The 24,771-nt window shown below is 45.1% G+C and overlaps 1 protein-coding gene across 1 annotated transcript in view; it reads right to left on the reverse strand.

Moving 5' to 3' along the window:
- Positions 1-17,460: 17,460 nt before the first annotated feature.
- MMP2 (matrix metallopeptidase 2) overlaps positions 17,461-24,771 on the reverse strand; it is a 28,182-nt gene continuing 20,871 nt past the window's right edge. The window contains exons 10-13 of the mRNA XM_084215182.1: positions 23,758-23,894; positions 21,864-22,023; positions 19,103-19,212; positions 17,461-18,366 (exon numbers count right to left, since the gene is read on the reverse strand). Coding sequence (XP_084071308.1) covers positions 18,263-18,366; positions 19,103-19,212; positions 21,864-22,023; positions 23,758-23,894 — 511 coding nt within the window. The 3' untranslated portion in view covers positions 17,461-18,262. The remainder of the gene's footprint in view (positions 18,367-19,102; positions 19,213-21,863; positions 22,024-23,757; positions 23,895-24,771) is intronic.

The raw sequence follows: 24,771 nt of genomic DNA on the forward strand, positions 1-24,771 counted from the left end.
TGGGCTTTTTAGTTTTCAGAACCCTAACCCTAGACCTAACCCTAACCCTAACCCTAGGCCTGGCAGCAAATCAGCCTAGGGTTAAGGCAGGTGCCACAATTAAAGGCATCACAGAGGCCATGTTGTGGCAGTTTTGCGATGGCCTTGGGATGCCTTTTGCAGCTGCAGTGTTCCTGGAGCCCTGGGCTTTTTAGTTTTCAGAACCCTAACCCTAACCCTCACCCTCACCCTAACCCTAACCCTAACCCTAACCCTAGGCCGGGCAGCAAATCAGCCTAGGGTTAAGGCAGGTGCCACAATATAAGGCATGGCAGAGGCCATGTTGTGGCAGTTTTGTGATGGCCTTGGGATGCCTTTTGCAGCTGCAGTGTTCCTGGAGCCCTGGGCTTTTTAGTTTTCAGAACCCTAACCCTAGACCTAACCCTAACCCTAGGCCGGGCAGCAAATCAGCCTAGGGTTAAGGCAGGTGCCACAATTAAAGGCATCACAGAGGCCATGTTGTGGCAGTTTTGCGATGGCCTTGGGATGCCTTTTGCAGCTGCAGTGTTCCTGGAGCCCTGGGCTTTTTAGTTTTCAGAACCCTAACCCTAGGCATAACCCTAACCCTAACCCTAGGGCGGGCAGCAAATCAGCCTAGGGTTAAGGCAGGTGCCACAATATAAGGCATGGCAGAGGCCATGTTGTGGCAGTTTTGCGATGGCCTTGGGATGCCTTTTGCAGCTGCAGTGTTCCTGGAGCCCTGGGCTTTTTAGTTTTCAGAACCCTAACCCTAGACCTAACCCTAACCCTAACCCTTGGCCAGGCAGCAAATCAGCCTAGGGTTAAGGCAGGTGCCACAATTAAAGGCATCGCAGAGGCCATGTTGTGGCAGTTTTGCGATGGCCTTGGGATGCCTTTTGCAGCTGCAGTGTTCCTGGAGCCCTGGGCTTTTTAGTTTTCAGAACCCTAACCCTAGGCATAACCCTAACCCTAACCCTAGGCCGGGCAGCAAATCAGCCTAGGGTTAAGGCAGGTGCCACAATATAAGGCATTGCAGAGGCCATGTTGTGGCAGTTTTGCGAAGGCCTTGGGATGCCTTTTGCAGCTGCAGTGTTCCTGGAGCCCTGGGCTTTTTAGTTTTCAGAACCCTAACCCTAGGCAAAACCCTAACCCTAACCCTAACCCTAGACCTAACCCTAACCCTAGGCCGGGCAGCAAATCAGCCTAGGGTCAAGGCAGGTGCCACAATATAAGGCATCGCAGAGGCCATGTTGTGGCAGTTTTGCGAAGGCCTTGGGATGCCTTTTGCAGCTGCAGTGTTCCTGGAGCCCTGGGCTTTTTAGTTTTCAGAACCCTAACCCTAGACCTAACCCTAACCCTAAGCCTAAGCCTCACCCTCACCCTAACCCTAACTCTAACCCTAACCCTAGGCCGGGCAGCAAATCAGCCTAGGGTTAAGGCAGGTGCCACAATTAAAGGCATGGCAGAGGCCATGTTGTGGCAGTTTTGCGATGGCCTTGGGATGCCTTTTGCAGCTGCAGTGTTCCTGGAGCCCTGGGCTTTTTAGTTTTCAGAACCCTAACCCTAGGCATAACCCTAACCCTAACCCTAGGCCGGGCAGCAAATCAGCCTAGGGTTAAGGCAGGTGCCACAATATAAGGCATTGCAGAGGCCATGTTGTGGCAGTTTTGCGATGGCCTTGGGATGCCTTTTGCAGCTGCAGTGTTCCTGGAGCCCTGGGCTTTTTAGTTTTCAGAACCCTAACCCTAGACCTAACCCTAACCCTAACCCTAGGCCGGGCAGCAAATCAGCCTAGGGTTAAGGCAGGTGCCACAATATAAGGCATGGCAGAGGCCATGTTGTGGCAGTTTTGCGATGGCCTTGGGATGCCTTTTGCAGCTGCAGTGTTCCTGGAGCCCTGGGCTTTTTAGTTTTCAGAACCCTAACCCTAACCCTAACCCTAGGCCGGGCAGCAAATCAGCCTAGGGTTAAGGCAGGTGCCACAATTAAAGGCATGGCAGAGGCCATGTTGTGGCAGTTTTGCGAAGGCCTTGGGATGCCTTTTGGTGCTGCAGTGTTCCTGGAGCCCTGGGCTTTTTAGTTTTCAGAAGCCTAACCCTAGGCATAACCCTAACCCTAACCCTAGGCTGGGCAGGAAAACAGCCTAGGGTTAAGGCAGGTGCCACAATTAAAGGCATCGCAGAGGCCATGTTGTGGCAGTTTTGCGAAGGCCTTGGGATGCCTTTTGCAGCTGCAGTGTTCCTGGAGCCCTGGGCTTTTTAGTTTTCAGAACCCTAACCCTAGGCAAAACCCTAACCCTCACCCTAACCCCAGGCCGGGCAGCAAATCAGCCTAGGGTTAAGGCAGGTGCCACAATTAAAGGCATCACAGAGGCCATGTTGTGGCAGTTTTGCGAAGGCCTTGGGATGCCTTTTGCAGCTGCAGTGTTCCTGGAGCCCTGGGCTTTTTAGTTTTCAGAACCCTAACCCTAGACCTAACCCTAACCCTAAGCCTAACCCTCACCCTCACCCTAACCCTAACCCTAACCCTAACCCTAGGCCGGGCTGCAAATCAGCCTAGGGTTAAGGCAGGTGCCACAATATAAGGCATTGCAGAGGCCATGTTGTGGCAGTTTTGCGATGGCCTTGGGATGCCTTTTGCAGCTGCAGTGTCCCTGGAGCCCTGGGCTTTTTAGTTTTCAGAAGCCTAACCCTAGGCATAACCCTATCCCTAACCCTAGGCCGGGCAGCAAATCAGCCTAGGGTTAAGGCAGGTGCCACAATTAAAGGCATGGCAGAGGCCATGTTGTGGCACTTTTGCGAAGGCCTTGGGATGCCTTTTACAGCTGCAGTGTTCCTGGAGCTCTTGGCTTTTTAGTTTTCAGAACCCTAACCCTAGGCAAAACCCTAACCCTAACCCTAGGCCGGGCAGCAAATCAGCCCAGGGTTAAGGCAGGTGCCACAATATAAGGCATCACAGAGGCCATGTTGTGGCAGTTTTGCAATGGCCTTGGGATGCCTTTTGCAGCTGCAGTGTTCCTGGAGCCCTGGGCTTTTTAGTTTTCAGAACCCTAACCCTAGACCTAACCCTAACCCTAGGCCGGGCAGCAAATCAGCCTAGGGTTAAGGCAGGTGCCACAATATAAGGCATTGCAGAGGCCATGTTGTGGCAGTTTTGCGATGGCCTTGGGATGCCTTTTGCAGCTGCAGTGTTCCTGGAGCTCTGGGCTTTTTAGTTTTCAGAACCCTAACCCTAGACCTAACCCTAACCCTAACCCTAGGCCTGGCAGCAAATCAGCCTAGGGTTAAGGCAGGTGCCACAATTAAAGGCATCACAGAGGCCATGTTGTGGCAGTTTTGCGATGGCCTTGGGATGCCTTTTGCAGCTGCAGTGTTCCTGGAGCCCTGGGCTTTTTAGTTTTCAGAACCCTAACCCTAGGCATAACCCTAACCCTAACCCTAACCCTAGGCCGGGCAGCAAATCAGCCTAGGGTCAAGGCAGGTGCCACAATATAAGGCATCGCAGAGGCCATGTTGTGGCAGTTTTGCGATGGCCTTGGGATGCCTTTTGCAGCTGCAGTGTTCCTGGAGCTCTGGGCTTTTTAGTTTTCAGAACCCTAACCCTAGGCATAACCCTAACCCTAACCCTAGGCCGGGCAGCAAATCAGCCTAGGGTTAAGGCAGGTTCTACTATTAAAGGCATGGCAGAGACCATGTTGTGGCAGTTTTGCGATGGCCTTGGGATGCCTTTTGCAGCTGCAGTGTTCCTGGAGCCCTGGGCTTTTTAGTTTTCAGAACCCTAACCCTAGGCATAACCCTAACCCTAACCCTAGGCCGGGCAGCAAATCAGCCTAGGGTTAAGGCAGGTGCCACAATATAAGGCATCGCAGAGGCCATGTTGTGGCAGTTTTGCGATGGCCTTGGGATGCCTTTTGCAGCTGCAGTGTTCCTGGAGCCCTGGGCTTTTTAGTTTTCAGAACCCTAACCCTAACCCTAACCCTAGGCCGGGCAGCAAATCAGCCTAGGGTTAAGGCAGGTGCCACAATATAAGGCATCGCAGAGGCCATGTTGTGGCAGTTTTGCGATGGCCTTGGGATGCCATTTGCAGCTGCAGTGTTCCTGGAGCTCTGGGCTTTTTAGTTTTCAGAACCCTAACCCTAGGCATAACCCTAACCCTAACCCTAGGCCGGGCAGCAAATCAGCCTAGGGTTAAGGCAGGTGCCACAATATAAGGCATTGCAGAGGCCATGTTGTGGCAGTTTTGCGATGGCCTTGGGATGCCTTTTGCAGCTGCAGTGTTCCTGGAGCCCTGGGCTTTTTAGTTTTCAGAACCCTAACCCTAGACCTAACCCTAACCCTAACCCTAGGCCGGGCAGCAAATCAGCCTAGGGTTAAGGCAGGTGCCACAATTAAAGGCATCACAGAGGCCATGTTGTGGCAGTTTTGCGATGGCCTTGGGATGCCTTTTGCAGCTGCAGTGTTCCTGGAGCCCTGGGCTTTTTAGTTTTCAGAACCCTTACCCTACACCTAACCCTAACCCTAGGCCGGGCAGCAAATCAGCCTAGGGTTAAGGCAGGTGCCACAATTAAAGGCATGGCAGAGGCCATGTTGTGGCAGTTTTGCGATGGCCTTAGGATGCCTTTTGCAGCTGCAGTGTTCCTGGAGCCCTGGGCTTTTTAGTTTTCAGAACCCTAACCCTAGACCTAACCCTAACCCTAACCCTAGGCCGGGCAGCAAATCAGCCTAGGGTTAAGGCAGGTGCCACAATTAAAGGCACACAGAGGCCATGTTGTGGCAGTTTTGCGATGGCCTTGGGATGCCTTTTGCAGCTGCAGTGTTCCTGGAGCCCTGGGCTTTTTAGTTTTCAGAACCCTAACCCTTAGCATAACCCTAACCCTAACCCTAGGCCGGGCAGCAAATCAGCCTAGGGTTAAGGCAGGTGCCACAATTAAAGGCATGGCAGAGGTCATGTTGTGGCAGTTTTTCAATGGCTTTGGGATGCCTTTTGCAGCTGCAGTGTTCCTGGAGCCCTGGGCTTTTTAGTTTTCAGAACCCTAACCCTAACCCTAACCCTAGGCCGGGCAGCAAATCAGCCTAGGGTTAAGGCAGGTGCCACAATATAAGGCATCGCAGAGGCCATGTTGTGGCAGTTTTGCGAAGGCCTTGGGATGCCTTTTGCAGCTGCAGTGTTCTGGGAGCCCTGGGCTTTTTAGTTTTCAGAACCCTAACCCTAGGCATAACCCTAACCCTAACCCTAGGCCGGGCAGCAAATCAGCCTAGGGTTAAGGCAGGTGCCACAATATAAGGCATCGCAGAGGCCATGTTGTGGCAGTTTTGCGATGGCCTTGGGATGCCTTTTGCAGCTGCAGTGTTCCTGGAGCCCTGGGCTTTTTAGTTTTCAGAACCCTAACCCTAGACCTAACCCTAACCCTAACCCTAGGCCGGGCAGCAAATCAGCCTAGGGTTAAGGCAGGTGCCACAATTAAAGGCATCACAGAGGCCATGTTGTGGCAGTTTTGCGATGGCCTTGGGATGCCTTTTGCAGCTGCAGTGTTCCTGGAGCCCTGGGCTTTTTAGTTTTCAGAACCCTAACCCTACACCTAACCCTAACCCTAGGCCGGGCAGCAAATCAGCCTAGGGTTAAGGCAGGTGCCACAATTAAAGGCATGGCAGAGGCCATGTTGTGGCAGTTTTGCGATGGCCTTAGGATGCCTTTTGCAGCTGCAGTGTTCCTGGAGCCCTGGGCTTTTTAGTTTTCAGAACCCTAACCCTAGACCTAACCCTAACCCTAACCCTAGGCCGGGCAGCAAATCAGCCTAGGGTTAAGGCAGGTGCCACAATTAAAGGCACACAGAGGCCATGTTGTGGCAGTTTTGCGATGGCCTTGGGATGCCTTTTGCAGCTGCAGTGTTCCTGGAGCCCTGGGCTTTTTAGTTTTCAGAACCCTAACCCTTAGCATAACCCTAACCCTAACCCTAGGCCGGGCAGCAAATCAGCCTAGGGTTAAGGCAGGTGCCACAATTAAAGGCATGGCAGAGGTCATGTTGTGGCAGTTTTTCAATGGCTTTGGGATGCCTTTTGCAGCTGCAGTGTTCCTGGAGCCCTGGGCTTTTTAGTTTTCAGAACCCTAACCCTAACCCTAACCCTAGGCCGGGCAGCAAATCAGCCTAGGGTTAAGGCAGGTGCCACAATATAAGGCATCGCAGAGGCCATGTTGTGGCAGTTTTGCGATGGCCTTGGGATGCCTTTTGCAGCTGCAGTGTTCCTGGAGCTCTGGGCTTTTTAGTTTTCAGAACCCTAACCCTAGGCATAACCCTAACCCTAACCCTAGGCCGGGCAGCAAATCAGCCTAGGGTTAAGGCAGGTTCCACAATATAAGGCATTGCAGAGGCCATGTTGTGGCAGTTTTGCGATGGCCTTGGGATGCCTTTTGCAGCTGCAGTGTTCCTGGAGCCCTGGGCTTTTTAGTTTTCAGAACCCTAACCCTAGACCTAACCCTAACCCTAACCCTAGGCCGGGCAGCAAATCAGCCTAGGGTTAAGGCAGGTGCCACAATTAAAGGCATCACAGAGGCCATGTTGTGGCAGTTTTGCGATGGCCTTGGGATGCCTTTTGCAGCTGCAGTGTTCCTGGAGCCCTGGGCTTTTTAGTTTTCAGAACCCTAACCCTACACCTAACCCTAACCCTAGGCCGGGCAGCAAATCAGCCTAGGGTTAAGGCAGGTGCCACAATTAAAGGCATGGCAGAGGCCATGTTGTGGCAGTTTTGCGATGGCCTTGGGATGCCTTTTGCAGCTGCAGTGTTCTGGGAGCTCTGGGCTTTTTAGTTTTCAGAACCCTAACCCTAGACCTAACCCTAACCCTAACCCTAGGCCGGGCAGCAAATCAGCCTAGGGTTAAGGCAGGTGCCACAATATAAGGCATCGCAGAGGCCATGTTGTGGCAGTTTTGCGATGGCCTTGGGATGCCTTTTGCAGCTGCAGTGTTCCTGGAGCCCTGGGCTTTTTAGTTTTCAGAACCCTAACCCTAACCCTAACCCTAGGCCGGGCAGCAAATCAGCCTAGGGTTAAGGCAGGTGCCACAATATAAGGCATCGCAGAGGCCATGTTGTGGCAGTTTTGCGATGGCCTTGGGATGCCATTTGCAGCTGCAGTGTTCCTGGAGCTCTGGGCTTTTTAGTTTTCAGAACCCTAACCCTAGGCATAACCCTAACCCTAACCCTAGGCCGGGCAGCAAATCAGCCTAGGGTTAAGGCAGGTGCCACAATATAAGGCATTGCAGAGGCCATGTTGTGGCAGTTTTGCGATGGCCTTGGGATGCCTTTTGCAGCTGCAGTGTTCCTGGAGCCCTGGGCTTTTTAGTTTTCAGAACCCTAACCCTAGACCTAACCCTAACCCTAACCCTAGGCCGGGCAGCAAATCAGCCTAGGGTTAAGGCAGGTGCCACAATTAAAGGCATCACAGAGGCCATGTTGTGGCAGTTTTGCGATGGCCTTGGGATGCCTTTTGCAGCTGCAGTGTTCCTGGAGCCCTGGGCTTTTTAGTTTTCAGAACCCTAACCCTACACCTAACCCTAACCCTAGGCCGGGCAGCAAATCAGCCTAGGGTTAAGGCAGGTGCCACAATTAAAGGCATGGCAGAGGCCATGTTGTGGCAGTTTTGCGATGGCCTTAGGATGCCTTTTGCAGCTGCAGTGTTCCTGGAGCCCTGGGCTTTTTAGTTTTCAGAATCCTAACCCTAGACCTAACCCTAACCCTAACCCTAGGCCGGGCAGCAAATCAGCCTAGGGTTAAGGCAGGTGCCACAATTAAAGGCACACAGAGGCCATGTTGTGGCAGTTTTGCGATGGCCTTGGGATGCCTTTTGCAGCTGCAGTGTTCCTGGAGCCCTGGGCTTTTTAGTTTTCAGAAGCCTACCCCCTAAACCTAACCCTAACCCTAACCCTAGGCCGGGCAGCAAATCAGCCTAGGGTTAAGGCAGGTGCCACAATTAAAGGCAGGGCAGAGGCCATGTTGTGGCAGTTTTGCGATGGCCTTGGGATGCCTTTTGCAGCTGCAGTGTTCTGGGAGCCCTGGGCTTTTTAGTTTTCAGAACCCTAACCCTAGTCCTAACCCTAACCCTAACCCTAGGCCGGGCAGCAAATCAGCCTAGGGTTAAGGCAGGTGCCACAATTAAAGGCATGGCAGAGGACATGTTGTGGCAGTTTTGCGAAGGCCTTGGGATGCCTTTTGCAGCTGCAGTGTTCCTGGAGCCCTGGGCTTTTTAGTTTTCAGAACCCTAACCCTAGACCTAACCCTAACCCTAACCCTAGGCCGGGCAGCAAATCAGCCTAGGGTTAAGGCAGGTGCCACAATTAAAGGCATGGCAGAGGCCATGTTGTGGCAGTTTTGCGATGGCCTTGGGATGCCTTTTGCAGCTGCAGTGTTCCTGGAGCCCTGGGCTTTTTAGTTTTCAGAACCCTAACCCTAGGCATAACCCTAACCCTAACCCTAACCCTAGGCCGGGCAGCAAATCAGCCTAGGGTTAAGGCAGGTGCCACAATATAAGGCTTTGCAGAGGCCATGTTGTGGCAGTTTTGCGAAGGCCTTGGGATGCCTTTTGCAGCTGCAGTGTTCCTGGAGCCCTGGGCTTTTTAGTTTTCAGAACCCTAACCCTAGGCACAACCCTAACTCTAACCCTAGGCCGGGCAGCAAATCAGCCTAGGGTTAAGGCAGGTGCCACAATATAAGGCAGGGCAGAGGCCATGTTGTGGCAGTTTTGCGAAGGCCTTGGGATGCCTTTTGCAGCTGCAGTGTTCCTGGAGCCCTGGGCTTTTTAGTTTTCAGAACCCTAACCCTAGGCTTAACCCTAATCCTAACCCTAACCCTAGGTCGGGCAGCAAATCAGCCTAGGGTTAAGGCAGGTGCCACAATTAAAGGCAGGGCAGAGGCCATGTTGTGGCAGTTTTGCGAAGGCCTTGGGATGCCTTTTGCAGCTGCAGTGTTCTGGGAGCCCTGGGCTTTTTAGTTTTCAGAACCCTAACCCTAGACCTAACCCTAGGCCTAACCCTAACCCTAGGCCGGGCAGCAAATCAGCCTAGGGTTAAGGCAAGTGCCACAATTAAAGGCATCGCAGAGGCCATGTTGTGGCAGTTTTGCGAAGGCCTTGGGATGCCTTTTGCAGCTGCAGTGTTCTTGGAGCCCTGGGCTTTTTTGTTTTCAGAACCCTAACCCTAGACCTAACCCTAACCCTAACCCTAACCCTAGGCCGGGCAGCAAATCAGCCTAGGGTTAAGGCAGGTGCCACAATATAAGGCATCGCAGAGGCCATGTTGTGGCAGTTTTGCGATGGCCTTGGGATGCCTTTTGCAGCTGCAGTGTTCCTGGAGCTCTGGCCTTTTTAGTTTTCAGAACCCTAACCCTAGGCATAACCCTAACCCTAACCCTAACCCTAACCCTAGGCCAGGCAGCAAATCAGCCTAGGGTTAAGGCAGGTGCCACAATTAAAGGCATCGCAGAGGCCATGTTGTGGCAGTTTTGCGATGGCCTTGGGATGCCTTTTGCAGCTGCAGTGTTCCTGGAGCCCTGGGCTTTTTAGTTTTCAGAACCCTAACCCTAGACCTAACCCTAACCCTAACCCTAACCCTAGGGCGGGCAGCAAATCAGCCTAGGGTTAAGGCAGGTGCCACAATTAAAGGCATGGCAGAGGCCATGTTGTGGCAGTTTTGCGATGGCCTTGGGATGCCTTTTGCAGCTGCAGTGTTCCTGGAGCCCTGGGCTTTTTAGTTTTCAGAACCCTAACCCTAGACCTAACCCTAACCCTAGGCCGGGCAGTAAAATATTGGTATGGTTTAGGTTGTTTCTAAGGTGAAATTGTTGTATTAGGCAATCTTTTTGCCGAAGATTCCTTTTTATCTACAACGTTGTGTTGTATTTCTTAACTTCAGGTAAATGGGTTGTTTTTTAAATGTTTTGAGTTGTATAATCATATTGTGTTTCAGTAAATTGCATGTGTTTTTATGGATAGCCTCCAGTGGTACGGATAAAATCTGTCCACACTCATCCCATCAGGGTAATTTAGAGTTCTTACCTCAATAGATTAGATTGTGTTAGATAGTAGACTGTAAGTGGTTATTGATTTGTCTATATAAATGTGGAATATTTAGTAGTATTCTTGAATTCCATGTCATTAAATGCTATTGAGGCACAGTTTATTTTCTGTTTATTTAGAGACATCTGCTGCAAAAATGAGCCTTCCAGGAGCATGGTCTATGTTTTGGGTTGATTTTATATCCTGATAACTCTCCTTAGTTGTGTGAAACCTTCCCAGGTGCTGGAATGTTATTCAGTAACTCTGTCTCTAGTAATAATTTTTCTATTTCCTTTCTCCTGGTTTTTCCTCTTCTGGTTTTCCCTCCCTTTCCCCCTTGTAAATACGAGCAGAAGGAGGACCTCTAATGACAAGTTAGTTAATCTCAGAGTTTTGATCTTCTTGCATATTTTTTTAATACGGTCGATACTTTTTCCTATTTCCATGATGCCTTAAATTTGGTATTGGCCTAAGATCAGTAGCAACTGTAACAGCTCTCTGGTCAAGAGGAATAATTTTTGGATTCCAAGTGTAGCTTTGTGTTGCTGCCCCTCCAACATTGAGTGCTGAGTGATTTTCATGTGGGATGGTACAGGGGAGGTGAGGCCTGTGCTGTCTTCCCAAGGGTGAAACAGAGCCATAATCTCTGTGAAGATGAACCATGTGGCTACTTAACTACCCATTTACCATTTCCCTTGCTCTTTTGCTGTGGCCATTCTCACAGTTTGGATTGTTCTGTGAAGTTACTGCCTGGTAACTGTATTTGCACTGTTAATGTGAGACTAGGTGGCACTGCCCATCCTCCTTGGTTTAGCTCTCAAAGTTTTGTGTTTAGGGGTGTGAGTGTGCAGCAGTCATCTCTCCTAATTAGCAAGGTTTCCCACTCTATCTCCTGTGTTCTCAAGCACACCAAGATATTTCAGGCTATACTTTCACTGTGATGTCACAGTTGTGCCATACCTTTTATCCATAGAGGCAAGGTCTGCATAATTTCCCATTATCTGAGTTGACATACTAGTCACATGCCAAGATCTAAAAAGAATTACTTTTTAAAGAAAATTTTTGGGTTGAATAAACAGTTTCAGGTATTGAATTATACCAGAGAATTGCACCAAGGTGACCTGTTAAAATTACATTCAGGTGGTATCAGTTTAAAGAACAAAGACTTTAACAAGTCTGGAAAAATATGTTGGAATACCCATAGTGCATGGTGGAGATAGTGCTAAGATGTGGTCAGAGGTCTACTGGCAGCACACTGTGCTGCTATAAAGACAATATTTGCTCTTAAGACTGGCAGGAGTTGCTGTGGGGGACTTACCTCCTACAGTGAGGAAATTCCTTGAACCTGGCTCAGTCATTTCCCAGCCTGTCCTGGCTGAAGGCTGCGCGGCTTTGGATGAGTTTCCTCATTTGGCTTGAAGGGATGGTGGCTAAAATGAAGAGCCTGAGGGACATGAGGATGGAGAGACAGACTCAGGGAAAAAGCTTCCCCTAAATGAGCATGGAGTGTACATATGGCAGAGTGTATATGGGAGTTGTGGAACATGATTCAACAGTTCTCCCTCTCTTTACAGAGTTGATTCTGTAAAAGAATATTCACACTCATTCCTAACAAAATGTGCTTTCCTTTTGATGTTTAAGCACTCTTTATCTTTTTAAATAGCTTTGTACTACCCCAAAATAACTGGCCTAAAGAGACCAAAATCCTTCAAGCCTCCTGCTCGGCAGCGTCTTACAGCGCTGCTGTTTTGTGCGCTGCCTTTGGTGCAGGGGCTGTTGTTGAGCCGTGCTGGAGGAGGAGTGGTGTCAGGGCTCCAGGAGTCCTGTCCCGGTGTTGTGCTGGAGGAATGGGTGTCAGGGCTCCAGCAGCCCTGTCCCGGTGTTGTGCTGGAGGAATGGGTGTCAGGGCTCCAGGAGCCCTGTCCCGGTGTTGTGCTGGAGGAATGGGTGTCAGGGCTCCAGCAGCCCTGTCCCGGTGACGGCGCTCCCGCAGGGGCTGCGCTGAGCCTGGAGCGCGGAACGTGCCCACAGTGAGAACTTCCATGACAACTCCCCTTCCCACATGTTGGTCTGTGACAGCCCATCTGCTGACTCTGGAAGGAAAATCAAACTGGAAGCAATGCTGTGTCAACTGCAATAACTGTCCCTCTGTTTGCTTTAAAGCTCTCAATTATTGTAAAGCCACTTGGCTCTGCAGAGGCTTTTATCCCCTTGAACTCCGGGAATTGTTCTAGTTTACATCCACATTTCATAAATATCCTCTTGAATTAGCCTTTGGGACCGTGTGTAGGGCTAATGAGGATGCAGCTTACTCTAAACTTAGGAGAAAGTAAAGCTAATGAACTTTGGTTGTATTTTTTCTACCATAATTTTTGCAGAGCCTCCTTTTGCCTTTTCACAGTGTGCGTGTGGTATCTACAGCAGCCTAGTTCATGTCACAGTTATTCAGATCATACTCCATTACTTAAATTCCTAAGAACTTTAGCACTGGCAAACAATCTTACATGGAAATACAATGCTGTGCAGTGCTACATAGAAAGGCATCTAAATTTGAGAATGGATGAAAGTCCTACAAATGAGGGGTTTGGAAGCCCCTTTGACAGCATTAGAAATAACAGAAAAAGGATTTTCAGTGTAGGTCCTCCTACTTCATTCTTTTGAGCTGCTGATGAATAAAATTGTGAGTGGCCTTGAAAAGTACATTTACTTAATGGAAAAGCATGAAAATGCTACAATTTAATGAGTCTTGCCACAACTAGCGGCAAGTGAGAAATGACTCTCTCCCTTTTGAGGCCTGGGTTCAGCAGTCAGCGCATTGACCACAGAGAGGAAGCAGAGCCCTTGTCTTCCTTCTGCATGCAGGACTTGCCTCTCTGGTAAAGTCCTGTGACTTGGTTTGCCTTGTTCACCCTCTGCTGCTGTCCTGAGGCAGTGAGCTCTGCTGTGGGGGTTCAGGGAGCTGGAAAGGAGAGCAGTGGAGAGTGGCCGTGGCCAGAATTGTTTAGGTGCAGCCACAGCAGAAATAAAGTCTCCGTGGCTGAATGACTGTATGATGTGGCACTGGGTGGGAGACCTGGGGTTGAATTTCCCACTTCCTCGGCCAGTGGTGATTAGGAGCTTTATGAAGTGGATGTGCTGGGTCTGCATCATTGCCTGGCACCCAACTGCAGAGTGTGAAGCTGCTTTCAGGCTTCAGCCCTTTTGGCAGCAGTATTGTGCTGTAAGAGGCATAGGTATGGCAGAATATAACTGTGAAGCAGTCCAAGGTTGAAGCAGTGGTAAGAGACATGGAAAATAAGCCCACTTGGATAGCTTAATATTGTGAATTCCTGTCTTTTTAGAGAGTGGAGACCACCCCCACCTAATTCCAGAGACAGACTGCCAAACTCCAGGCTAGTCTAAATTAAAACAATTATCCTCTTACAATTTTAGTTTATTTTGGCAATGCTAACAAATTCTTAACAGCAAAGCAAGTCAGTCATTTGTGAGTAATTCTGAGAAGTCCCAGAGGAGAGGACTGGGCAGTAAAAGACAGCTGAAAGTTCAAGAGATTCTGTTTTTCACCCTCTGGCTCATTGTGCAGAGCATCTGTGGCAGGGTTTGCAAGGCAAATGCAGACCTTTAGTGTCATGAGGCCTTTTATTCTTGTATCCCTCTTCCAGGCTGGCTTTTTGGTTGTCTGAAAGATTCTGAACATGAGTATGGTGAATCTGGCTGAAGCTGAACTTTAGAAGCCTCCTGGGAGTTTGGGGATTTGCAAAATTAGGTGAAAGAATGATCCAGTGATGACATAAGCAGGCAGTGTGGATACAGCCTTCCCAGTGCTACTTAGGCTGACCAACCTGCAAGTGCTGGTGTGGCCTCTCATGCAGCTATTGCAGCTCTTACAGAAAGTGTTTGAGCAATAAAACAAATTATTATCTTGGATTTCTTGGCTGTTATCTCCAGTAGTGCTACTGTGCAGGCTGAACACTTTTACTTTATCTCCCTGGGTTGTTCTTTGCTGAGACTCTGATTTGTTTTCTGGAGAAGGGAAAAGCTGGTGTTATGTGCTGGGCAGGTTTAGGTCAGTTAGCCTTCACACAGTTGGATTAGATGATTGTCATAGGCCTCTTCAAACCAAATATTCTATTCTGAAATCTATAGGAAATAAAATATTCTAATATAGCCATGAGCTATTTCTTTGTGTATGCATATGTATGAATATATGCAGGCATATATTTAATATGTAATTTAGAAAAAACTATTATATATACTTCTTAAATTATAGAAATTCATTTAATGGCCTAAGGCAGTTGAAGACTAGAAGAGACTATTGGTTCACTTAATCTATTCCCTTGGTCCAGGCCAGGAATTTGTTTTCCCAAAACACACGAGAAATAATATGTCTGATAAAGAATATTCTCTGAAAAGGCAAGGAGTCTTGATCTGAAGACATAGTTGTTGGCTTGGTTGTTGTTTTGAGTTTTCTTTTTCTGATTTTGTTTTTGTTCTTATTACAGTTTCCGACCTGGAAACACCTAATACTTCTGATCGTTTTACGTAACCAGTCTGGAACAAGTGTTTCTCTTTGCATGTCCAATCTCTGTGATTCCACAGACCTCAATGCCTGCTTGTTTGCTGATTTCAGTTCCAAAAGCAGAAGTATGTTCATTCACTTAATCTTTGCTGCTAAAAACATACATGTCTGAGTTTATAAATAGAAATAATCTGTCCAAAATGGACCTAAAGGGCCTACTTCCTCCTGATTTTAAGAACAGTACAGTTACAGTTGATTCCTAAAATTTATGGGTAACTGCTGCTTTGTAAAATTAAGACAGAGTAGCAGGAAGAAATTGTATTTTTAGCAAATACAAAGTACTAGTGAGACACAAACTGTTAAGCATGATTCACAGTGCAGGCTGCTCTGTCTGTTGAGTGTTTAAGCTGTGGCATTTCATTATAGCCTTGGCTGCTTTTTATGTATTGTGCTGGAGCAGTTGCTAAACCACTGCCCTTTGCCCCACTGGACTGGAGCTGTCCTGCTGGGGGCCTGCAGCCCATCCTGCTCATAACTGGGAGAGATTTCCTTCAGCTCAAGGAGCAAGAGTGTCTGAACTCTTACCAAGTTGCAACAAGCTTCGGTGCAGCATGTGTGCAACTCTACCCTGACACCAAAGTCCCATGTGAACCCAACTTCAATTTAATAAAACTCCAGAAGTAGAACAAGTTCAATAAATGTTTGTGCTGGGTTTTGTATGGCTTTGAGGTAAACACTTATGATTTTTCCCTTTACTTCTTTTTGAAGAAGGTAGGTAAAAACTCTTGGTTCTGTTCTGAAAATGTCTTGGGAGAAGTGTGTTGAAGGCAGGAAGGGCAAGGGCAGTGCCCTCCTTGACAAGGGCACAATCTCAAAGTGCACAAGAGAGGTGAAAAAAGAGGCTTGGGAAGGATAATCTGGTTCAGCCAAGGGTCCAGGGATCATCAAGAAAGTCCATAGTGTTGGGACAGACCTGTAGTTAAACAGGGAGGCAAATGAGTGGGATGGGTTTGCCTGGGACATGTCGGGTACGGGCTGAGCTGCAGCGCTTCTCAGGTAAGGACTTTCCATCTCATGGTTAACTCATTACCAACAGGAAAGGAGAGGGAGGTTTTAGAAGTGGCTCTCAATAAGTGGAATTAGACCCAAAGACTTTTTCAGGATGCATTTTGTGACTTAGTGTTTCCCAGGTCAGATGTGAAAGGCTAATGAGAAGGTCGGTGTACTCCCCCAGCTTGTCTGACATACGTAAGTGATAACCTGGCAAATGTTACAGCTGATGAACAGAAACAGATGTGTTTATAAATGACCTGTGTTAATCTTAAAGTCACCAGTCTGAAACTGAACCCAAAGAAGTGTGCATTGGGTTAAGGATAGAAAATTTATTTCTGGTTTTCTGCCAGTGATTTAGTCATTGGAGAATGGGTTTACACAGGCAAGAACAAAAGGAGACACTGAGCAGAACTCCTGACACCCACCAGATGTGCAGAGTTTTGTAGGATTATGGTGCTGTTACTGCAGAACATAAGATGGTAGATTTGCCAATATTGCAAAGCATGCATGGGTTGTAGACAAAAAGGAAAGTATTTCAGTAATCAGTAGAAATATGATTTAGCAAGTTCAGAGCTGGAAGGCCCTTTGCAAATGTTCTACTATATCTATGTTTGAAACCCCTTCCATATTAAATACAGATGCTAGAGTAGGCATGTTGGAGCAGTATTGACATAAGAACACAAAAATCTTCAGGGGATGGTTATTGAGGATTCTTAAAACAGAGTGTAAATTATTGCAGTGCTCAAAAGGAATGCCTGGCAGTCATTAAAGCTAGAGAATATTTTCAGCGCTAGTGCAGGAAGATTTTTATGATCAGGACAGATCATACATCCCTGAAATAGATTCTGCTATCATGAGAGGTTTGCCAGGTGTTTGTGGAAACCGAAACACTAACATTTTGCAATTAGTGCCACTTTGTTTTGTGTTTTCTTTTGTTGGCTCTGGTGCAAGACTAATTGAGAAGGCAATTAATGATTTCTAATGAGAATGAGTATTCTGAGGAGGAGATAAGGCATCTTTCCTTTTGGCATAAGTAAAAATAGTGCTGGCTCATCCAGGTGAGGGTTGTCTATAGCAATTGACAGCTTCCTAAAGTGGAGTTATATCTGGATGAGTGCAATTAAAAGGTGATTTGGCAAATGCCATTTTAGAAAAAGTCTCTTTTCAAAATATCATAGTAAAAAAACTCTGCTTGGAGCAGGAAACCTCTGAGTGTAAACAAACATGAAGTTGTAAAGGACATGTGAAGAAACCAGATCATGGGCTCAGGTATTAGTTACTAGTCAGTTCTGTGAATCATGGACTTAAAGCTGTTTTTAGAAGGACCTAGGTTGACCCCTTGCCTGATCCATAGAGGATTATGAAGTGTTTCCTGTGCATGGAGCAGAATAAGTTCCTTGGCCAGATGGTGTCTGATCTCATGGGCAGGATAAGGGTTTACATCCCTGTTTCTCAAGCCTCCATCCCTATAGGATACATACATCCCTACAGGATACATACATATGAGTGTGGAGGACAGACAGGAGCAGAAACTGTTCAGAGAGAGTAGCAGGCTTTGCACAGACATGGGGCCATACCATCTCTTTAATTAAATTGCTGCAATTGCACCTTGGAACCAACAGAGAAAATAACCTGTGTTTCTAAATAACCCCCCTGTGTGCTTATATACAGGGGTAATGTTTTTGCCTTTGACAGGTAATACACTGAAACATGTTACTGGATTTATAATTTCAAGTGATACAAGGGAGCCTGGCCATGAGTGGTGTTGACAGTGTAATTTGATTTTATTGGTATTGTTGGCACTTCATGTGTGGGACATTCTTTTCTGGTTTATTTTTTAATGAGAAACATTCTATCAGATTGTGAAAAGAACAAAGCCTAATTGAACAACCCCCCCAATATTATAAAGAACAGAAAAATAAAACACGTTAAACAATACTTGACTTTTATGTATAACTCATTGTCTTCAAAAATCTGAGTCGTTTCCATCCATATAAACAAGTTATATAGTAGTAACAAAGTGCATGAAGCAAATTGCTAAATTTAACTAAGATATTAAAATAAAAAGTACTTTAAAACAATACTTTAACACAGTTTTTTGCCATGATTCTATCATGCATCAACACAAAGCAGATCCTGAGGCAACCTGTGCCTTTGACAGTCTTTCTGTATTATTATGTAAATAAATGGAAGTAATGATCAAACTTGTAAGATGGTGAAGAACATCAAGACAAACCATCCATTTATAACAGAGTTGTATTTAAAAAAAAATAAAAATCAAAGTGCACTACTGGTACATCTCATTTGAGCCTATCTGGTATGTGAGTAACAGGGGCATGATCCAGTCTCCAAAGGTTCCAAGGCTTTGTTTAAGCACCAAGGCAATAAAAAATGATGGCTGTTCTGTTCATAGCACTACTATGACTAGCATGACAACGGAAAAATTGTACCAGAATATATAGTAAACATCTTTTGTATACTGAGGAGGCAAACACTCTTAAATTATCTGATGTGTACAGTACTGGTACTTAGTGTCTTGGTGCCAGTACCAGACTGGTCCAGCAATTATCATTCAGATCTATTTCTAATTACAGATAAGGCATATAACAAAAAAGTAAATATTTGGTTATTGATATCTCATATGGTTCAGCAACCCAACCAGTCAGAGCTTATCTTGCCAATTTTAACAATCTTCAAACTCTTGTCTTCCATTTGTAGATAGTACTGATCTTTGAAAAAGTAGGTATATCCTGTTAAAATAAATAAATAAGCATGCTCAGATTATGGAGCACATAATTTTTGGCCAGAGATTTTTTGTCTTAGTGATTTCATGAAGCTTTATGAACTGAATGAATTATTTCCCAAAATATTCATATGTAATTGTATTATTAAAAAGATATATTTAAAAATACATTGAAATTACCATCCTGTAGAAGAGAACTCTTGTTAAATGGAGCCTTATTAAGGTCACTACTTTGTGAGCCAGAGTTTTCTGGGATGAAACGTTTGCTGGCAAAATAGATGTTGAAAATGTGGCTGAGTCAGGACTCATGTGACACCAGTGTTGCTCTCAGACTTCAGTGCATGTCTGTGCAAAATTTAAGGCCCCTTAAAACCACAGGCCAGGATCTCAGTTGGAGTGCATAGGAAATTAAGAATAATTGCGACATAAAACCCATTCATGCCTGTGATCAGGGAGATTATCATCCTTGAGTTCTGGTTGTGCTAGGGCAGGATGGTGCTGAAATGGTGCTGGGACTGTGTGCTGGTGTGGAGGAACCTGGGGAGTGTCAAGGAGCTGGGAAATGTCCAAGCCACAAGGACTGGCTCGGTCATGCATCCTTGTGTTTGGACATCCTGTGCATCAGGCATTGGGTGGCTCCATTTGGCTCCTACTCATGGACCAGAAGAAATTAGTTTCCAATAGGTTTTTCAGCAAACAAATAAGAGAATTTGTTAGTGATTTAAATCAGAATTACAGCTTACCACTGTCCCCAAGGCCCAGGACAGCATCGAGGTTATCTGGAACGCCATTCCAAGAGTCAGCAATGAATTTAGGGGATGCAAGCTCCATTTTCTTCTTTTCTTCATTGTACCTGAAGGAAATTATATCTCTACATTACAAACCTGCATTTAATGTTAAATTTTAATATAATTTTTCAGAGTGTTCTCAGCAAATGTGACTATTTAAAACAAACAGAAATATAATAACTGAGATTGTAGCATGGTTTCTATTTCATTGTAATTATTGCTGATTCCTTTAAAACCCTGTGAAATTTTACACCTTTCCTTCAAAAATACAATGCTGAATTGAAAACACACTTTCTAAGGAAAGTTCCTTCCAGAAAATAATTTGGATGGGAATCAGTGCTGAGCAGGAGGCGTGGAGTTGTCCTGAGCACAGTGATGTGCAATATAGTTTGAACCAGGCTTTAAGTACATCATGTGAGGCCTAAATGACCCTTCAGGTGCTCAAGCACCTCTTCAGGAGCAGGAGACTTCAGAGAGGTTGTCTTTGACAGTACTGGAGGGATAAAACCATTTATTTTCCCAGTCTCTATTTATCCATGTCCATAGATATCTCAGGTTACTTTTCCCTCATTGCTCTATGGAACTACTTGGAATATTTCCAAAGTTACACCAGTACTAACGAGCACTAGGTTGGTCAAAATAAATTTAAATGATTCATTAAAATTCCTTACTATTTTTTTTTTCTGGGCTATTTAAAGAAAATCTAATATCTTGCTGGGTAGCTTTAAAACTTCAGCTGTGGAATCTGAGCCAGCTCCTTTTCCCCTCCCTCACAAAACTTTGCTCTGCTCAACAGTCTTGTTATAATAACACTAAAATAGCTTGTGGCTGGAATGAAGGAGAGAGAAGGCTTCCAAAAAATCCATTTAAAGTAAGTGTGATAATGACACAGGAAGGACTATGGTATGTAAGTATTTTGATTCCACTGACAGAGTCCTTGTATAAAATGTAACAGCCACATACTTAAGCATTATAGTGTCTGTTCAACAGAGATGCATTTTTTTCTGAAATATTTTTCAACTGCTTGCTTTCTTCTTTACACAGATAGAAATCACTTAATCCTATTTTGTTTCCTTAACAATAAATTACTCGTTCTGCACTGACTGCACTTGATAAGCTCATATTTAATAGAAATACTGTCTGTGATTGGAGTGATGAATTACTTGGAGGCCCTGCAGTACAGTTAATCAAAACAATAGTTGGTACAGAGGAAACCAGCAGCTTTTTAACTCATAGTCTGTAGGTTTCAGTAGGAGTCTGAAGTGTTGCAAATGGCTGTATTAGAACTACTTGTAAGTGTTTAAATGGTCTCTACAATATGACATTAAAGAATTTATAACATTCTTTAAGTTTTTAGTTTTTTTTTTTTCTTTAGATAATGGAGAAAAGTGCTGTCCTTAAAGTCATTGAAAATTATGATCAAGTGGCAATTGTAGGGAAAGAGTATTTTATTTACTTACAGTAATCCACAGCCATTCACTTTAATCATAACATGAAATTATTGTTCACATAAAATGGACTCAATTATACTGAGACCTCCTTTGATATCTTGTATAGAATATGTCTCAGAATGAACCCTTAAAGGTTGGAGAATCTATTAGATTTCTGGTGGTTATTTCTGATATTTAACTTTCCTCTAAATTGCCAGTTAATGAATGGGTCCACTTTCAGCCTGTTGCATATGTCTGCATTCCTGAAGTGAAGTCCTGATCCTGGAACAGGCCTCTGACGGTGACTGCAGGAGTCAGGGCCTCTCTTTTGGTCTGATGCCATTTTGACAGCACAGATGCAACTCACAAAGATTCTCCTCTGCTTTTTAAGATGGTCTTTTGTGCCAGATCTTCCTGGCAATTACGGTAGTGAAATTCTATTAAATACAATCATTCAATTAGTAGACTCTTCAGGTGTAATGTAGGAATACATTACACCTGATTTTAAAAAAATCATTAAAATAAGTAATTTTTAAGGACATTCTTTCTTAATCCAAGATGATAAGAGCATGTTAGCAGGTCACCTGAGTTTCACTGGAAACATAAAAAGGATTGAGAGACTGTCCAAATGAATTGAAGCTAAGATTTTTCTCAAAGTACTTACAGATACACTTGTGGCTTGTTCAGATTTCTTCAGTGCTAACTATATTAGTAGAACAAAGGTGTAAGTGATGGTAGATCAGCTACTGAAAGGATTTACAGTCATCCCCAGCATGTTTTGGGTAGTCACACAGTTGTTTCCTTTAAATCCAGCGCCTCTAAACCTGATGGCTTAGTGAAAGAATTTCTTAGGCAATCCGGTCAGTCTTTGAATTCAAGTGATTGGAACTCAGTGTATTTTTAAGGAATTCTTTGTAGAGTTTTCTCCCAGCACTTTGAGGTGACAGTAAGGACAACTTGTCCCTCTTAAGAGCCAGGGACTGATGTGGGGCAGTTGCTGGTACATGGGGGCACAGGGATGAGTTGTTAGTGGTGGCAGCCTGACAGACACTCCCAGATACCCTCTTCCATTGCTGTTTTTGAGGCTGTTATTTTCTCAAATATGTGCCAGTTTCCTGTTGCTGTACTGAAGCATTTCCTGCTGTCAGCACTGTCCTGGCAGCCCTTGTTCTGCATTCCCAGAGAATGTGCCCTGTGTTTGGTCCCTGCCTCCTGAAGCTCAGGGTGCATTCAGCCCTGGAGACAGCTCAGCTAACAGCATCCCACCACCATCCAATGCATCTTACTTCCAGTATCTGTCTCCAGCAAAAATGTACGTCCTCTTGTTCCTGCCCCAGTTGAAAGCTGCATCCACACGCTGCACATCAGGGGGCAGTCCCAGGCTGCTGAGCTTCTTTGGATAGCCCCTGTCCAAGTTGCTGGCTGAATAAACCCAGTACTCATTTCCTAAGTAGGGGAGGAAAAAAGCAAACAAAACTTATTTATTAATAAGCAACAAAAGAGTATTTCTTCTTTTTTGCTTTGCCCTGTGACTTTTTATTGGGCTAGCTGTACCATTAGGCTTTCTAGTATTTTACCATCTGTGATTACGTTCCAAGTGTACTGTGATTACCACTGCTTTTGCTACTGAAGTGCTCCTTGCCTCAGAAAAAGACATCCCCTCATTTCTCTTCCTCCCTTCTTAGCTGATGCACCTTTGAGACAGACACTGCCTTGGTACATTGGTATTATATGCTAAAACAAGTAGTTCATACAGGAAATTTTTTGTAGGATGAAAATTGTCTGAAACCAGGCAGGGGCACCTAATGTTCAAATGCAGCAGCTCATTTTCACCCTTTATTTCTTTTGTTGGCCAGTTTTATTGAGTGATTAATAGGAAGTTTTTGCTCAGAGTTCCTGTTGTCCTTTGTCCCACAACATTATCTAATGTCTCTCCAGATATGTACTAATGGACTATGTTGTAGTATTCCATGGTCTTTACTGAAAGCCATGGAAAGATTTATTCATGGAATGACATTTCTTTGATCCTCTTCTAGTGGGAAAGTAAGTAAGTGAAGTATTAATATGAGAAAAATGTAAGGTGTAGCATTTGAGATTCTTGGAAGTTATTGATTCACTATTCAGGAGCAAAGGGTGGGACTAACTAGTATTATAAGTAAGGACCATAAGTACTGTACTATAAGTATGTCAAGACAGTTGTGTTACTGTCAAACAAATCTTTGTTTTTTGATAGTTCTTATTAATTTCTTTAAAAAAAGCAGGTTAGCTACATTTTCCTGGAATTTATAAAGAAAAAGAGAGGTATAGATGTGATAGGATTGTTTATAGTATATGTAATATTTGAAGTGTTTTGGTTTGCCTGACTAATTTTAGGGTTTTTTTCCCCCATCTGTGTAAACTGAAGCAAATGGCCTCTGAGCCATGTGGAATATATTATCATTAGTTTTTCTCTCCTGTACAGAAAATGTACAGCAGCTTTTGCCATATGGTTTTTACATGACTGGAGATGTTTAGTCATGTTTTTAGTAGATACTGGAGCCTAGGTTTTGCTGGCTCAGTTCATCATGTTGAAAACAGTCTCTCAGCTCTGCTCATTTGGCCACTACAGCTGAACCATATGTGGCAGACAGAGCAGAGCTTCCTGTCCTCCTCCTCTCCCATGGAGGCAGCTTGCCTGTATCCTCTGCCTGATGAGCCACCAAGGAAGATGCTTGGAAGCCAGAGTGGAAGTCAGTCTTTGGCAAAAAACAAGGAGAGGCATGAGGAGAAAAAAAAAGGAGTCTTCTCAAGCAACATGTGCTGAGATAATAGCTCAAAATGGAAGAAAACAAGAAAAACAGAGCAGGGACTGAGAAAAGAGAGCTCCCACTCTTGTTGTTGCTTTGCATTTTAAATAATGATTCTTTTTTGGTTTTGCTTATTGTTGAACATCTCTTTTTAGGTGCTTATAGTTATCCTTTTGTTGTACTGGAGGCTGAATGCTGTTCTGAGTGTTTCAGATCCAGCTTTTGTCCTAAAATCCTCAATTTGTGAATAGGGAGATCTGTCACCCTACCTGTTGGCTCTGCTGGATCTTAGACAGGCCGTTCCCTGTCCCAGGTATATTATGCAAATGGATACTTAGATTTTGAAACTTAAAACCCATACCTGTAAAAAAAGTATAGCTTCAAAAACCAATACCTGAGAAAAACACAGCCTTCTCGTCCTGAGGGGCCTCGTAGACAGCGTCAATTTTCTCTGGCAGATCAGGCCAGAACGTAGCAACAAGAAGAGGACCTGTGGGTTTTCCTCGGGGGTTTATAGTCCTCCACATGAATCTGAGCAGAACAGAAAATTGTACAAGGTTTACGATGAACTAATTCAGCAGCACATCTGTTTCTCATCACTTCTGGCACAGCCACGTGAGCACGCACACACACACACACACACACATGCGCACACTTGTAACTCTTCTCTCCACTGACTGAAAAGCAAACTCATTTATTTGGAGTTTGTGCTGCTAGAGGAGCTGCACTAAAAGCTGCATGCTGGACTGCAGGTGAAATTGATGTGCTGATTGTTCCTGTTGCTTGTTTGCATCAGAGCAAAATTTATCCTATGCTTTGAGTACACAAATAAAGTGCTTTGAGCATACAAATAAACTCATTTATGCAGTATTTAAACTGTTAGAGCCCTCCTGGGGCTGTGGATGGAGCCAATGGATGAACATTTAACAAAAGCAGAGTTTTGCATTCCATGAACTGCTCTTGCAATTACTACTGTAGTGACTAAAAGTTCAAGTTTAATAACAGTATATCATGGTGCTTGGAAGTGAGTTTGGCTGTAAAAGAAATCGCTAGCACTAAAAATGTTCATTAGAGAAATTCAAAGGGTAATTTATTGGCTATTTTATGTACAAGTAGGATGATCATTTGACTTGAGCTTTAAAAAGCTCTAATTATCTTTAAATGGCAAAGCTTTGTGCTGAGGGCTTTTGGTGTTTAAATGGCACTGCTATTTCATCCTCCATAGAATGAGGAACTTTTTTCCCAACAGAACAAAAGTTTTGACTTGGTCACAAAAAGAATAATCAGCAGGCTGGTGGAATTGCTCTTGCAGCAAGCTGTAGTTGTTAAATTCTGAAGTCAAACTGCTTTTACCATTAATATGTTTCTGAAGCTCAAGGTGCTACTGGCATTTTAATTTTTTGCACGA

The sequence above is a fragment of the Fringilla coelebs genome, assembly GCF_963513975.1.
Source record: "Fringilla coelebs genome assembly, chromosome: 14".
Taxonomy (NCBI): domain Eukaryota; kingdom Metazoa; phylum Chordata; class Aves; order Passeriformes; family Fringillidae; genus Fringilla; species Fringilla coelebs.